At 68.0% G+C, this 15,100-nt stretch overlaps 8 protein-coding genes across 8 annotated transcripts; 4 read left to right on the top strand and 4 right to left on the bottom strand.

Moving 5' to 3' along the window:
- Positions 1–111: 111 nt before the first annotated feature.
- MICPUN_64331 (predicted protein) lies at positions 112–969 on the top strand (the record flags this gene model as incomplete). The annotated part of the gene is made up of 1 exon (XM_002506433.1): positions 112–969. One exon carries the CDS (start codon positions 112–114, stop codon positions 967–969), a length of 858 nt encoding a protein of 285 aa, XP_002506479.1.
- Positions 970–1,111: 142 nt separating this feature from the next.
- MICPUN_64330 (predicted protein) lies at positions 1,112–2,002 on the bottom strand (the record flags this gene model as incomplete). The annotated part of the gene is made up of 1 exon (XM_002506254.1): positions 1,112–2,002. The coding sequence occupies one exon, from the start codon at positions 2,000–2,002 to the stop codon at positions 1,112–1,114; it is 891 nt and encodes a 296-aa protein (XP_002506300.1).
- A 219-nt stretch (positions 2,003–2,221) lies between these two features.
- Positions 2,222–2,807, top strand: MICPUN_109533 (predicted protein). The gene has a single exon (XM_002506432.1). It carries the CDS (start codon positions 2,453–2,455, stop codon positions 2,735–2,737), a length of 285 nt encoding a protein of 94 aa, XP_002506478.1. The 5' UTR covers positions 2,222–2,452; the 3' UTR covers positions 2,738–2,807.
- A 4-nt stretch (positions 2,808–2,811) lies between these two features.
- On the bottom strand, positions 2,812–4,617 carry MICPUN_104259 (predicted protein; the record flags this gene model as incomplete). Its single annotated transcript, XM_002506253.1, has 1 exon — positions 2,812–4,617. One exon carries the CDS (start codon positions 4,615–4,617, stop codon positions 2,812–2,814), a length of 1,806 nt encoding a protein of 601 aa, XP_002506299.1.
- Positions 4,618–4,863: 246 nt separating this feature from the next.
- MICPUN_64327 (predicted protein) lies at positions 4,864–6,869 on the top strand (the record flags this gene model as incomplete). Its single annotated transcript, XM_002506431.1, has 1 exon — positions 4,864–6,869. The coding sequence occupies one exon, from the start codon at positions 4,864–4,866 to the stop codon at positions 6,757–6,759; it is 1,896 nt and encodes a 631-aa protein (XP_002506477.1). The 3' UTR covers positions 6,760–6,869.
- MICPUN_104258 (predicted protein) lies at positions 6,868–10,512 on the bottom strand (the record flags this gene model as incomplete). Its single annotated transcript, XM_002506252.1, has 1 exon — positions 6,868–10,512. One exon carries the CDS (start codon positions 10,510–10,512, stop codon positions 6,868–6,870), a length of 3,645 nt encoding a protein of 1,214 aa, XP_002506298.1.
- Positions 10,513–11,062: 550 nt separating this feature from the next.
- Positions 11,063–12,206, top strand: MICPUN_50710 (predicted protein; the record flags this gene model as incomplete). The annotated part of the gene is made up of 3 exons (XM_002506430.1): positions 11,063–11,169; positions 11,328–11,394; positions 11,622–12,206. The coding sequence occupies 3 exons, from the start codon at positions 11,063–11,065 to the stop codon at positions 11,679–11,681; spliced, it is 234 nt and encodes a 77-aa protein (XP_002506476.1). The 3' UTR covers positions 11,682–12,206.
- A 9-nt stretch (positions 12,207–12,215) lies between these two features.
- On the bottom strand, positions 12,216–15,029 carry MICPUN_104257 (predicted protein; the record flags this gene model as incomplete). The annotated part of the gene is made up of 1 exon (XM_002506251.1): positions 12,216–15,029. The coding sequence occupies one exon, from the start codon at positions 15,027–15,029 to the stop codon at positions 12,216–12,218; it is 2,814 nt and encodes a 937-aa protein (XP_002506297.1).
- Positions 15,030–15,100: the final 71 nt, after the last annotated feature.

The following is a 15,100-nucleotide window of genomic DNA, read 5'->3' as shown; positions in this document are numbered from 1 at the left end:
CGAACCCGAACCAAGTTTCCTCGTCACCGCATACAAGTAATCATCGTCATTCAGGTCGCCCCGACCGGCACAACACCGGGGCACCCGATCGGTTCGCACATCCGACCCACCATGGGCGCCGGGGACAGGACCGACGCGGAGGCTGACGACGCCACGGACATGTCGGCCAAGAGGCGCGCGGAGGTGGACGCGCTGTGGGCGAAGCTCAACGGCGGCGGAGGGGCCCCCGATGCGTCGGCGAGGGCGCCCGCCGCGGCGAAGGCGCGGGGGCGCGGCGGCAAGAAAGCCGCCGCGCCCGCGAACGACGGCGACGGCGACGGCGCCGCGGGACCGAGTAAGGGCAAGGCCGCGCTGGGCGTCCTCGCGCGCCTCAACCGCGTCGCCGGCGGCGGCGTGGCGAAGAAGGGAGCGACAAAGGGGGGCGATCGCGGATCGTCGCGCAAGAAGGCGCCCAACGACTCCGACTGGCGCAAGGCTCTCGGCCTCGACGGCGACGCGAACAGACCCGCGCGCGCGAAGGTTTCCGCGGAGGCCGTCAAGGAGGCCCTCGCGAAGGCTGGCGGCGGCGTCCGCATGCGGGCCGTGGAGCGCACCGACGGCGTCATGACCGTCAAGGAGACGCGCAACTTCGCGGGCAAAGAGATGGAGGTGACCAAAACGTACGCGGAGGGCTCCAAGGAAGCCAAGCAGGCGGCGAAGCGCGACGCCGCGGCCAAATCCGGCGGCCTCGACGGCGTCCTGCTGCAGATGGAGAAGACGAGGAAGCTCAACGTCCTGGACAAGAGCAAGATGGACTGGAAGGACGTCAAAGAGGGCGACGCCGAGATGGAGGAGGATCTGGAGAAACACAAGAGGGGCAAGACGTACCTCGAGGAGCAGGATTTCCTCAAGCGCGCCGAGCTGAGGGAGTACGAGCTGGAGAGGGACGCGAGGTTGAACGCGGACGTGCGGACGAGGGGAAGGCTGTGACGCGTTTGGAGGTGCGTGTTTCAGTGCGCGTCGCGCGCGTTTGGAACGGCGACGACGTCGACGACGGGGGCGTGAGATTTTTGGTTGTCCGTTGCCCACCATTCTTGGGTCCCAAACTGGTCCAGAAGAGCAAACCGCCCACCTACGTAGAGCCCCCGCCGCACTCCTCGCACACGGAGAGCCGACGACCGTGCTCACAGAGTCCACCCCCTTCGCAGTTGCTGCACTTAAAGAGCTCCTGGCCGTGCTCGCAGATTCCCCGCCCGCCGCACTCCTTGCACCAATAGCGCTGACGACCGTGCTCGCAGATTTGAGATTCACCGCACTCCTTGCACTGAGAGCGCCGACGACCGTGCGCGCAGATTCCCCCCCCACCGCACTCCTTGCACTGAGAGCGCCGACGACCATGCTCGCAAATTTGAGACCCACCGCACTCCTTGCACGTAGAGCGCTGTCGACCGTGCTTGCATATTCGAGATTCAACGCACTCCTTGCACTTAGAGCGCTGACGACCGTGCTCGCAGATTTGAGACCCACCGCACTCCTTGCATGTAGAGCGTACACGATCGTGCTCGCAGATTTGAGACCCACCGCACTCCTTGCACCCAGAGCGCCGACGACCGTGCTCGCAGATTCCAGACCCACCGCACTCCTTGCAATAAGAGCGCTGACGACCGTGCTCGCAGATTCCAGCCCCACCGCACTCCTTGCACCTATGGCGCTGACGACCGTGCTCGCAGATTCCAGAACCTCCACACTCCTTGCACCTATGGCGCTGACGACCGTGCTCGCAGATTGAGCCCCCACCGCACTCCTTGCACTTAGAGCGCTGCTTCCCGTGCGGACAAGCGCTGCACACCTTGCACTGCGACCGGGGCTTCACTCCGTGCTCGCATGGCCCCTTTGTGTGAGGGGCCCTATTCCGCTTCGTCCCCTGCTTCGACGCGTCCTCCTCCTCTTCGCTCGCCCGTCCCTCCATCTCGGCGACGCTGGCGCGCAGCTCGTCGAGGTCGGGCTCCGAAACCGTCGGCATCCTCCCCCGCGCCCACCGAAGTGCCGACGAGTCAGCGCGTTTGATTTGACTCGGGGCATTTCTACAAGTCGTTGTAGTAGTTAGAGTAGTTGTACTTGTAGAAGTCGAGCTTTGACAGAGAGACGACGTCGCCTGCGGAGGAGCCGATCGGCCGCGTCATTCGGACTCCGGCGTGGAGGGATGCCCGCGATCGCCTCGCCCGCCCCGGCGCGCCTCGCGCCCGCGCCGAGCTCGTCACCCGCGCGTCGTCGACGGGCGGTCACCCTCCCCAAGGCCGCCCTCTACCCGCCGCGCGAGGATAACCCATCGCGTGACGCCCGCGCGGGAAGCAACAACCGTACAAGACGGACGTACGGGCAGGCGATCGGAGCCCTCGTGGTGCCGCTCGGAATCCACGCGCTGATCGCCCCGGAGACGGCGCACGCCGCGGGATGGTACAACGACGTGCAGATGGGGCCCCGAGCGGACGGGGGGTTCGTCGGCGGCGGCGGCGGCGGCGTCGCGGGCGGAGGCGAACCCGCGTTCGGGTACGAGGACAGATCGGACGACTACGACTACACCACCAAGGATCTCGCGGTGGACCTGGCGTCGCCGCTGGTGGCGTACAAGGTGGTGTCGTGGGCGCTGAACCAGGAGGTTCCGCGGTGGCTCGACGCCATCACGCTGGCGTTCACGCTGGCGGCGGTGTACGCGGTGCTCTTCGACGTCACCGCCCTAGACGATCGCCTCCAGTGACGCCTGCTGTTTAGTTAGAACACTTGTCGTTCATCGGCGACTCAATTGATCGATTGACGGACGCTCGACTACGCCTACGCGAGCGCGCCGGCCGCGTCGCGCTCGCGCTCCTCCCGCTCCGCCCGCCTCTCCTCCCGCATCGCGACGTACTCGGCGTGCGCCGCCAGGCACTCCCTCACCGCGTCCCCTTTCCCGTCATCCCCGTCAAAGTCGTCGACGTTGATTCGAAGCTTGCGAAGGTTCCCCACGAAGACGCCCCACTCGGCGTCCGCCACGGCGGGGGCCAACGCCGGGTCGAGGACGAACCTCTGAAACTCCGCGATGGACGCGCGCACCTCCGCGCCGGGTACGAGCGCGTCGAGCCTGTTGGGAACCACGCACTGTTCGTTTGGCGACGTTTGGCGACGTTTGGCGATGTTCTCGGCGATGTTCTCGGCGTCTCCGGGCATCTCCGGGCCACTTACTTTCGCTTCTTTGCGCGGCCTGAAGCTCATGAACTCCGCGTCGACGAGGTACAGCGTCGACGCTGGCGCGATGGGTGTGGCGATCCTCGCCGGTCGGGTCAAAGACGCGGGTATGAGCTCGAGGGGGAAGTGGCCGATCGCGGCGGCGACGGCGGTGGCGATCATCTTTCGAATCTGGTACAGCATGAAGCTGTCGCCGTTGACGGTGACGCGAACGAAGGGCGGCGCGTCTTTGTGCCCGGCGGCGACGGCGGGGTCGGCGGCGATGAACGAGTTGACCTTCCTCGCGTGCTTCACCCCGACGAGGTCGGCGTCGTCACGCGCCTTGAGCCAGTAGCACCCGCGGCGCCTGCAGCCGACATGTTCAGGCGGTGAGTCACCGGCCCCGTCCTCCGCCTCTCCGTCCTCCGCCTCGTCCATCGGTTCGCTGCCTTCCGTCTCGTCGTCTTCGTCGTCGCCGGCGCCCCGGGCCCGTGCGCGGCGCCGGCCTCCGTCGGGCGCTGGCGCGTACGCCGACCGTCTCGTGTAGTTGTGGAAGTAGTGCGACCCCTCGAACATTCGTAGCGCCCGCCTGAACCGCGCCATCACCTCCTCCCCCGTGGCGTCCGCCAACTCCGGCGCGCCCGGCCACGCGAGCGCCGCGTCCCTCTCGCCGTTCACGTTCAACCCGAGGCACGTCGCGGGTAAGAGGTAATCGTACGTGCGTCGAACGCACGCCCTCCTCGCCTGGAAAGACTTGGGCGTCGAGTACGCGCCAAAGACTCTGACGTGGTTCGGGAGGTGTCGGTTGATATCCGCGGCGATTCGTGTCCCCTCCGGGTCGTTTTCCCACACCCCCACGTCCACCTCCAGCCTGGCGCTCACCACGGTGGCGAGCGACGACACGCCCTTGTCCGTTCGACTGCTCCGGCTCCACTTGAGCCGGGACAGCGACCTCGATCGGTAGTTGGAGAGTAAGATGCAACCCGCGTCGAAGAGGGCATCCTCGAGGACGTCGTCGACGGTGCTCCCCCTGGGCAGCGACGCGTTCGTGGTGTTGCCGCTGTATCCCGCGCCGACGTAGCCCATCAGCAGCGCGACGGGTTTCTTCTTGTACGTCTCCGGGACGTCCGGGCGTCGAAGGTTTGGCGGGATGAGGTGGGAGGGGTGGACGTGATCCCCCGCGGGTTGCCGCGCGACGTCGCCGTGCGACACGCCGTCCGGCACGGTCCAGTCCGCGGACTCCGCGCGTCGGTCCCGCCGCGCGTCGTTTCGCTCCGGCTTGGCGCTCGTTCGCACCGGCGACGACCGCGACCGCGTCGACGACCACGACGCCGCCGCCGTTCGTTCGTTCCATCGCCAGGCGCGACGGGGATGACGCGGAGCACGATGGCTCGCCGCGGCCTGGTGGGCGGCCCACTGCGGCAGCGACGCCATCGCCGACGCCGCGAGGTATCGAACCCGCGACCGGGGAGACACCGTCGCGCGTTGAGGCCCTCGGGAAGCTCCGCCGCTCCCGTCGTCGTGCGGCGACGACCGCGCTCGCGTCGCGCTTTTCCGAGGTTTTCCGTCGCCAAAAAGGCGCGGCGCGCGGCGCAGCTCCGGTTGTTTTTCCAGTCGGCGCCTCCGAGACCTCACGATAGCCATGCGCTCAGAAGGAGCCGCGCTCGGACCGTGAAAGCCATGGACGGGCGCGCGATGGACTACGGCGCGACGGATCACGGCGGGGACGTCCACCTCACCCTGGAGTCCGACGACGGCGCGCCGGCCAACGCGAACGCGCCGCCGCGCGCGGGGGGTTCGCGTCGTGCGCGCTGGATGACGATGGGTGTTACCGGGCGCGGTGCGAGGCGGAGGCTGGCGCTGGACGCGGGGAGCGCGCCGCGGGAGCTCGAGTGGGGCGGTCGGTACAGGGGTTGGACCGTGGCGTGCGCGGTGGGATGTGCGTTCCTCGCGGGCGTCGCGCTCGCGCTGGCGCTCGTCGCGTCTACCGGCGCCGGCGGCGACCTCCGTCGCCTGCTCGCCGCGCCCCGAGATGGGGTCGGCAGCTTCAGATCGTCGTCCCCGTCGTCGTCGTCGTCGTCGTCGTCGTCGTCCGCCGCCGCCGCCGTCCGCACGCCCCTGCCGGGCCTCGCCCTCGCCGAGCCCACGCACGAACCCGCCGGGCCCGCACACGAACCCGCCCAACATACCGCCATCGAAGACGACGGCAGGCCGAGCGTCACGGTGGGATTCGAATCCAGCGGCGACTTTTACTGGCTCCCCGTCGTGCGGCTGCTCGAAGCCGCGCTCCCCGGGGTGAAGATAACCCTCGCCGACCCGACGTACGACTGGAGCGCGGTGAACCTCGCGGACCTGACGACGTCATCGAGCCGTCATAACGGCCGTCATGACCGTTACGACGCACAGGCGGACGGTTCGCGCTCGGCGATGAGAGACCTGAGGGTCGACGCGACGTCCGACCCGAGCGTCGAGCCCGACATCGTCGTCGAGGGCCCCGACATCTTCCAGGCGGGCCGCGACGAAGGTTCCCGGTGCTCGTGGGGGGATAAGCCGTGGGTCCAGACCACCGCGGAACCCTCGATGTTCTTCAACGCGTGGGAGTGGTGCAGGCACGAGAGCGATCCGGTGATGCGTCTGGAAACGGGGCTGGCGCACTACAACCAGAATTTGGTGTACGACCCGAAGAAGACGACGTACGTTTGGTCGCCGTACGCGATGACGCACGCGTGGCTCATGCGCGATCACCTCGCCGACCGGCTAAACGCGTTTAAAGACAACCCGCCGGACTTAAGAAGACACATGGTGGGATGGGCGAGCGGGAACTGCCAGGACCACCGCGCGCAGATCTTCCGAGCGTTGCAGCGCGCGAGTAACCGGGGATGGCGAGAGGGACGGGTGGACGAGTTGGGCAGGGACGGCGCCGTGCACGCGCTCGGCGCGTGCGAGCACAACGTTCGTTGGTCCTCCGCCGACGAGTACCCCCCGCGCGGGACGAAACCGTGGGAGCTGTACAAGGATTACCGATGGGTGTTGGCGTTGGAGAACTCGGCTGAGCCGGGATACGTCACCGAGAAGCTGGTCAACGCGATGGCGTCGGGCGCCGTGCCGGTGTACTACGGCGACTCTCGCGCCGCGCGAAAGGTTTTCAAACGGGGCACCTTCGTCGACGTCCTCGAGATTTGGAGGCTCAAGGGTCACGTCCCGGGCGATCCCGAAGTTCCCGGTTCGCCCCCCACCGAGTCCGATTGGGACGTCATCGCCGACTACGTCGTCGCCATCGACAGGGACCCCGACGCGTACGCCAAGTTCTTCGCTCACTCGAACGCGCTCAACGAGACGCCCGAGTCGGAGGTGTACGACGACGCGGTCAAGTTCGAAATCGGCGTGGACTACCCGAACGAGCCGTTTCCGCAGATCGATCGACCGGTGGGCGAGCAAATCGGGCCAGACTCGGGGGCGACGAGGGAGGCGGTGTGGCGGCTGCGGGACTTGTTTCGGAAAAAGCTGGACGAGCGAGACGCGTGGGAGCTTCGGCGGGCGAACGGGGCGGCGCAAAAGGCGCCGGCGCGAGGGTGAAGACTGGACTCGCAGCGAAACGCCAAACCTATTCTTTTTTTTCATCGCGGCGAACGCGATGAGCTGCTCTTAGCGAGGTGTAAAGTACGACTCGCGTCGATATTTTTTTCAGTCGCTCGCCGGCTTGGTCTCGTGCAAGATGAGCGGCAGCCACTCGCGCGTTCCGTCCGAGTACAACATCTGGTGGTCGCCGGTCTGCGCGTTGAACCCGACAATGGACGCGGATCGCCACTCCGTCTCGTCGTCTGTTTCGTCGCCCGGTGAGTCACCACCCGGTGAGTCACCACCCGGTGAGTCACCACCCAGACCGTCGTCGTCCGCCGGTTCGACGGCGGCGGTTTCGCCATCCCCAGCCGCCGCCTCCTCGTCCTTCTCCGGCTGGGAGGATGAACGAGGATCCTCCTCGTATATGTCCTTCAAAGACTTTTTACGTCCACCGTCGATACCGAGGATGGGGGTCCGACGTTCGGCGCTTTCGTCCGCGTTCGCGCCTGGCTCGGGCGCCTTCCGTTTCTCCCCGACGCACGCAGCCTCGGCGGGGTTCGATCCGGAAACCTCCGTTCCACGCGTGGGAGCGTCCGACCGCTCCGCCTCCGCGTAGTCGCGCTCCCCGTACGACCACCCGCTCGGCCTCACCTTCACCGGACGCCCCACGACGGCGTCGCCCCACGCCGCGCCCTGATTCGCCAGCCACCGACCGATGCTCACAGCCTTGGCGCACCCGCCCCGGCGTCTGAGGCGCTCGCCACACCGCGCCGGGTCGAACGACAGCGTTCGCCGCCATCGCTTCTGTCCCACGTTTCCGGAGGATTCTTTGTTTGTGTCCCCGGAATTGTTTCCAGATGCGGATACCACGTACTCGTCGTGAAAGTCCAAGAGGGACATCTCGCGAACGACGACGCCGCCCTCGCCGCACACCGCGACGCGCTCCGCGCCCCGTCTCGCGTTGGGTAAGATCCACCCCGGCTGGTTCCCGCCCACGATCGGGACGCGAAGCGGCGGCTGGCCGTCCAGCGGCGGGATTCCGTCGCCGGCGCCTACGGATACCAACTGGACCTTTTCCTTGTCGAAGTTTAGGTCCTCCCGGACGCCGTCGTGGTAGAGAACGGTGTGGAGCTTGGTCACCTTGAGCTCGCCCTGCTTGTTGACCGACTCCTTATCGTTGTGTCCGACGATTTCGCCGCCGTACCACGCGTCGTCCAAAGGCCAAAACACGCGAACCCGCGCGCCGACGGGCACCGCGCGACCCTTACCAACCTTCTCCACCGTCACCTCCGCGCGCTTGACCCCCTTCTCGCGTGGGTCCTTCGGCGGCCTGGGCGCCCGTGGTTTCCTCTCCCGCGGCTCCTTCTTGGGCTTCTTCTCCTTCTTCTCCTTCTTCTCCCGTATGGGCAGCCAGGACTCCTTGGCGCCGCGCTTGTGCGGCTTGTATCGCAACTCGACCCTCTCCTTTTTCAGATCCAGCTCCTCCTCGACGCCGTCGAGGATGTACAGCAGCGTGTGCACGTCCCGCTCGCGGTCCCACGCCTTGATCCGGGCTTCGTAGAACTGCGCATCGTCTGGCCACCACACCCGGACGGTGGCGCCAACCTCGCACGCTCGAGTCCTCGACAACGAAGAAGCCGGCCGCCTCCCGCCGCTTCCTTCGCCGTCCCTCCTCGGCCGCCACGTCCTGTAGAAACCCCGCTGCTTCACGCTCCCAGTCAGCGGGTTATAAAACCCGAGTCGCGTCATCGCGTCCACCGCCGCGTCCCGCACCGCCTCCTCGCGGTCGTCCTTCATCAGAGCGCGCAACGCGTCGAGGTGCGCCGTGGCGGATTCCTTCAGGTGGCCCATGCACTCGGCGGCGGCTTCACGGACTCCGCCGTCGGCGTCGTCGAGGAGCGGCGCCACGTTGGCCGCGGTGGCCGCCATCAGCTTGAGCCGCGCGAGTTCCCCGGGGGTCTTCGTCTTCAACGCGGGTGGGTGGGGCAAGCCATCGGAAGGAGGCGCCTCCGTTTTCGCCTCCGCCGCTTCAGCCTCCGCTTTGACCTCCGCTTTGACCTCCGCTTTGACCTCCGCTTTGACCTCCGCTTTGACCTCCGCTTTGACCTCCGCTTTGACCTCTGCTTTGACATCCGTCTTGACATCCCCCTCCGCCGCCGTCTCCGCCCCCGCCGCGGCGCCCTCTCCCGCGGGGATGGCACCCATCGCAGGTACGTGTTCCTCCGTCCACAGCGCCGTCAGCGCCCTGCACGTCGCCTCCCGCAGGTACGCGTCGCGGGCTCTCAGGTTCGGCAGCAAAAGATGCATCGCGCCGACGCAATCGGCTTTACTCGCGCGCGCACAGCTGTGCGTCGCGGCGACGCGAACAAAGCCGCACGGGTCCGTCAGCGCCGCCGCGAGCGCGTCGCGTGGGGTCCGTCGCTGCTGCTGGTGGTGCGGTCCGTGGTGGTGCGGTGCGTTCCCGATGGAGGGAACGTGAAGGTCGGGGGCTCGATCCCGCGCGGAATCGACGACGAGCGAATCCACGCGAGCCGCCGCGTCGACGAATGCGGCGTCGTCGGGCGACCTCGGGGGGTCTTCGCCGGCGTTCGAAGTTTCGTTCGCGACGGGTGCTGTCGAGGGTGCCGTCGAGGGTGCCGTCGAGGGTACCGTCGAGGGCGCCGTCGAGGGCGCCGTCGATCCCGCCGATCTCCGCCATCCATCCCGCGCGGCGCCCACGCGGCCCACGGCGAGCGCCGCGGCGTGACGCACCCACGCCGCGCGGCCCTCGGACGCGGTGAGCGCGACGAGCGCGTCGACGACGTCGCTGCGTCGCTCATCGATGACGTCGGGCCACGCGAGCTTACCGGCGATTCTCGCCGCGGATCCCGCGACGCGATCGTTCGCCGACCCGAGCGAACGGACCAACTCGGCGCCCAACGTGCTACTCCCGTCCCGGGGCGGGTGGTAGTGGGGACAGAGTCGGCACGCGCACTCCATCACCGCGGCCCATTCCTCGTCGGTGTGCTCGTTCGGCGTCGACGTGGCCGCACGGACGACAGCCTCGACCGTCGCGCGGAATCTTTCGTCGAATCTTTCGTCGAAAGAATCGACGTCGACGCCGCCACGCGAGTACGAGTCGCCGCCCACGGTCTGTCGCGCTCGGTCGGCGAAGATCCCGCGGACCTCCCCGGCGCATCGCCCGATGACGTCCAGCGCGGACACGCGCGGGGCGACGGCGGCGCGGGAGGACGTCGCCGTCGCCGCCAACGCCTCGACGGCGCTTACGTTTTTCCGCCAATCAGCCGCCAGCTGTGCGTCGTCGTCGTCGTCGTCCGTCTCCCGTTGCCCGTACGCCGCCGCGATGTACGCCCGGAGCGCGGCGGCTCGAACGTCGGCGTCGTCCCTCGGCGGGCCGTCGCTCGCCGCCCTCGGGAACGGGTGAAACACCCGCGCGAGGATCGGGAGGCACGTGCCGAGAAGTCCTCGAATCTGTCGACGACGTCCGGCGAGGACCGTCGGGGTTGCGCGGGCAAAGTCTCGGAGGCGCTCGCACGCCGACGTCCGCTCGTGGGGTTCCGCGTGCTCGTCCCTCAGCGTCTCGAGCGCCCTCATCACCGCGAATCGCTCGACCGGGTCTTCCGGCTCCGACGAGGCGTCCCGAGGCGAGTTACCGGCATCGTCGCCGCGCGCGCCCCCGAGCGACTCGGGTTTTCGGTGCGATTGCGATTGCGCGAGTTCGCCGTCGGCGGTGGTTGGATGCACCCGCGCGGGCCCGGACGCGTCCATCGCGCCGCCGTTGACGTCACCCGCCGCGGTCGACGCGATGGGCGCCGACATCGACGATGCCGCACCCTCGCCGGGTCTCGGACGCGCGGAGTGCGGAACCGAAAGCCCCCTCGGCAATCCTCACGAGCCCAAAAAATGGCAAGGACACGGCACCCTTCCGGAATCACGGGCTCGATGCCCGCCACGATCCCCGCTGAACCGGTCTGGAGCCCCCGAACGATTACCCGTGGCCTCCTCGAAACGTTTCCGCCGTCGAGTTCGATCGAACGCCGCGTTCGTTGCGCCCGCGCGCCTCGCCCTGACGCCCAGCCGGGTCGCCCCTTCGCTTTCGCTAAAATGGTCGCCTCGGTTTTGGCCCAAATCGTATTTGCTGTTATAGACCCATATTACCCATAGGAAAATATTTACTTGACGCCACATGTATTCATACAGAGGATGACGCCGAATTTTCAGGTTCAGGCCGCGGAGAAATCCAACGACTCTTGTGTTTCGCGGAGGAGATGGTTTCCTTCACAGCACGGAGCGCGGTTCGGGCGCGGCTCGACGCGCGATGGGTTTCCTCACGCGATGGCTCGCCGGGAAGATGGAAGACCCGGCGAAGCGTCAGGCGGATTTCGAGAAGCACATGACGACGACGATGGCGAAGTGCGAGGAGATGTGAGTTGCCGGCCCCGCCCGTCCCCCCGGCTTTGTCCGATATAATCATCCTCGTATCGCCCAACGCCTAGGGTTTCCTCGACGCCTTCCGACCGGCCCGTCCCGCGCCCGTCGACGCATCGGCCCTGACGTTCCCGCCTCACCCTTCACGCGCGCAGTAAGAAGAACTGGGAGCAACCCACGAAGACCCACAGGTGGTGGACCAAGGACCGCAACCAGCTGACCGTGAGTGCCCCCAACCCAGATTTAGCGTATCCGACCGAGGAAAAGCCACGACCCACGAAGGGGCGGTTCGCCCCCTCGATCGCGTCCGCGGGTTCGCCCGAGGCGACGCGCGCGCCCTCGCGGACGATGTTCCGACGACGCGACTCGCTCGAGCGCCCTTTCCCCCCCGAGACCCCGAGCCTGACCGATGCCCTGCCCTCCCCCTCCTCCTCCTCCCCGCCGAGCAGTACAAATTCAGCCTGGAGCCCATGCTGGTGAACGCGCCGGGACGCGCGCAGAATTGGTGATTTTTTTGGGCGCGGGCGGGTCCGGCTTGGGGGCGAGCGCCCGACGGACGACGCCGCGATGTCGTCGGCCCTGGAACAGCCTTGTTTCTCACCACGCGTCTGATTCCGGTTCTTCTTAAGGACGTCCAAGGAGCCAACTCGCTGAATGCAAGGGACGACGTCCTCAACGTTGGTTGGGAGACGTTGTCGTGGCGTTGAAAGATATTCAGCGAGTTGGATTCCTTTCACGCCGCATCAGACGCGTGTCTTGTTCCAGGGGCGACGACGTGACGCGCTCGATTGATGAACGACGACTATGTCGACCGCAGACGCCTTTGATGCAATCCTCCGGCTTCGTGTAATGAGCCTCCAGGTTCATGGCACGTAGTAATTTCCGTTGATGCTCCTTGCTTCAAAGGCGTCTGCGGTATTCATCAATCCAGCTCGTCGTCATCGCGCGACGTCCGTCGAGACGCTCTGTAGTTTAACTAAAATCTCGTGTATCCATTCATCGTTGTAATAGCTCATCACACTGACGAAACACCTCGCGCTGACTCACGACGCGTGCACCACGTACGCCGCCATGCGCGTTTTGGAGGCGGCTACGAGCAGCGCCGCCGACGACCTTCCGTTCCCGGCGCAAACGTTCCCAGCGCAAACGTCCCCCGCCGCCTCCCACGGCGCTGTCGCCACCCCCACCACGCCCCCGTCCTCCCCGCGCAGGTCCCCCAGCCTCGCGATCGTCACCCCCGTGAGCACGTCGAACGCGAGCACGTCCCCTGTGTTCGTTCCCACCGCGGCGAACGCGCCCGTGGTTGGACCCGCGGCGAGAGCGCAGACGCCGTCCAACGGCATCGCCGCGCATACGTCCACGCCGACGCCCACGGCGCCCGCGTGGAGGCGCAGGACGCCGTCGCGCGGCTCGGCTTTCCTCTCCACGAGCGCGAGGAACGGGACGAAGGATTGCGCGGACGAGGCGGACGTAACCGCGGACGTAACCGCGACCGCGGCGGGGTGCAGCGGCGCCATCGCTCGAACGCGGTGCCGCTGCGTGTAGTGCACCCCGCGCGTCTCCCAACCGTTTCGCGGCGTCCTGCGGTAGTTTCCGACGACGAGCCCGTCGTGGGTCACGGCGACGACGTCGTCGCCCGTCGACGCGAACGCCAGGACGTCGAGCGGGTCGGACATCGGGGTTTGGTCCAGGTACCGCAGATCCGGCATTCGCTCCCCCGGCGTCTTCTTCGACCGACTCTTCTTCGGGTCGAGGTCGGACGCGTCAAACCTCCACGCGTGCATCTTACCCAGCGGGGCGCCGGCGACGACGACGACGCGCGCGGACCGTTCGGTTGAACCGTCGCCAGCCGCGTCGCCAGCCGCGTCGCCAGCTGTGCCGTCGCCGGCTGGGTCCCAACGCATCGCCAAACGCGTGACCCGTAGCGGGCAGTCCAACGCGAGCACCACGTCGCGATCGTCGATCCACGCGCTGTTTGTGCCTCGCTCGTCCCGTCGCGACTCGACGCGAACCACGCACGCGCCGCGTCCGCCCCGGTTCGTCCCAGTCGCGTCGTCGTCCCCGTCGGCTCGAACGATAAACTGCGACTCGGCGATTGCGAGAAATTCGCCGCACGGGGAGAGCGCGACGGCGCCGCACAGCTGCGCGCCGCTCTGTCTCTTGCCGCGCGTCGCCGGGTCGAGGCTGTCCCGGGCTGACCTCGACGCGCCGTAACGGTCCGTAACGGTCCCCGGGACTGGCGGCATCAGCGACGCGATGTTAACCCTCCGCGGGGACGCGTTCTCCTTACCCCCCGCGCCGGTCCAGTCCCGCTTGCGAAGCCTCGCCGACCCCGCGAGTTCGCACGTGGTGGTCCCAAAACCGCGATGAGAGTTCACGTCCCGGGATCGATTCCAGCCGCCGCCGCCGCCGTCGCGCACGTCCCCGTCGCTGTGACATCGTACCCGCCAGACCATCACGGTGACGTCCTCGGACCCCTCGCTCGACTCGGTCACGACGGCGAAGACGCGGTCGGCGCCCGGCGCGACGGGCGGCGGAGCCATCACGCCGAGGACGACGGAGCCGGACGCGTGCGTCGCGGAGAAGATCCTCTCGGCGACCGGATCCGGCGGTGTATCCTCGTCGGCACCCGCCTCGGCACCCGCCTCGGCACCCGCGTCGGCGACGAGCGACCCGCCGACGCTGAACCTGAGCCTGTGCCCGGCGACGCCGCGGCGGCGGCCGATCGCTCCAAACCCGTTCCCACTCCCGCCGCCGTTTCCGCTGCCGCTCCCGTTTCCGCTCCCGTCGCCGTTCGCGTTCCCTTTCGCGTTGGTGTTTTCGCTAGCCCCGTTCCCGCTCCCGCTTCCTCCTCCCGCGCGTCTGTCCATCTCCGACCTCGGCGTCTCCTCCACCATCAGCGTGTCGCCATCCTCGGGAACGCGTCGGGGGAGGGCAGTGTCCAGCGGGAAGGAGGCGCCGTCGCGGAGGGTGCCGTCGAGGGTGCCGTCGAGGGTGCCGTCGAGGACGACGCCGTCGTCCGTCGTCTCGAGCGACGATCGAAGCGTCGCCGTCGGCGTCTTCGCAAACGCCAACGCCGCCGCCGCTCTGTACTCGGCAGTGGCCGAGATGGAGTATCGGCCCGCCAGTTGCGACGACGCGAGGGGTTTGTAGGACCCCGGGTGATCGAGCGCGTCGTCGTCGGCGGCGGCGGCATCGTCGGCGGCGTCGTCGGCGGCGTCGGCGTCCGGTATCGTCGGCGTGTCGGCGAGGATGGGCGCGGGGGACGAGCGGGATCTCGACCGCGTCGCGCGATTTTTGTTGGCACCCGCGGAAAATGACGACGGCGCGGCGGCGAGTTCGGCGTCCGGGGTGGCCGCGACGACCTCGTCGCCGCCGGCGCCGTGCGTGTTCGTCGCGGGAGTGAGGGTTTGGGATCGACGCGCGCGACGATGCCGCGGGGTGGCGTCGTCGACGGCGGCGATGGAAGCGGAACGCGGCGTCGGCTTCGTCGTCGTCGTCGTCGTCGTCGTGGCGTGGAGATCGCGGGGGACGGCGACGGGCGCGGGGGTATCGGCGCCGTCGGGCGGCGCGGTGACGCGCGCGATGAGCGCGTCCCACTCCGCTCGAAGCGCGACGTCGCTCGCGGCGACCCCCGCGTCGAGCGCCTTCGTCAGCCTCGCCGTGCGCGCCGCGCGTTCGGCGTGGAGCCTCGTCAACGTCGCCTCGATGACGCGCTCGTCGCCCAGGGAGACGAGCGCGTGCGTGACGCCCCTGGCGCCCCCCGCGGCGGCGACGACGCGCGCGGTGTCGTCATCGTCGGACGGGAGAGGGCAGTGCGCGGGCCACGGGGGCGCGGCCCAGACCCTCTTGGGCATGCCGCGCGCGGGGTCAGTGGCGCGGTTGGCACACCTCGAGTTCAAACTGGGCTGACGCGCTGGGCGCCAAC

Source organism: Micromonas commoda, chromosome 15, assembly GCF_000090985.2.
Source record: "Micromonas commoda chromosome 15, complete sequence".
Lineage (NCBI taxonomy): Eukaryota > Viridiplantae > Chlorophyta > Mamiellophyceae > Mamiellales > Mamiellaceae > Micromonas > Micromonas commoda.
Note: the sequence above shows the minus strand (reverse complement) of the source record. Positions and strands in the feature narration are given on the sequence as shown.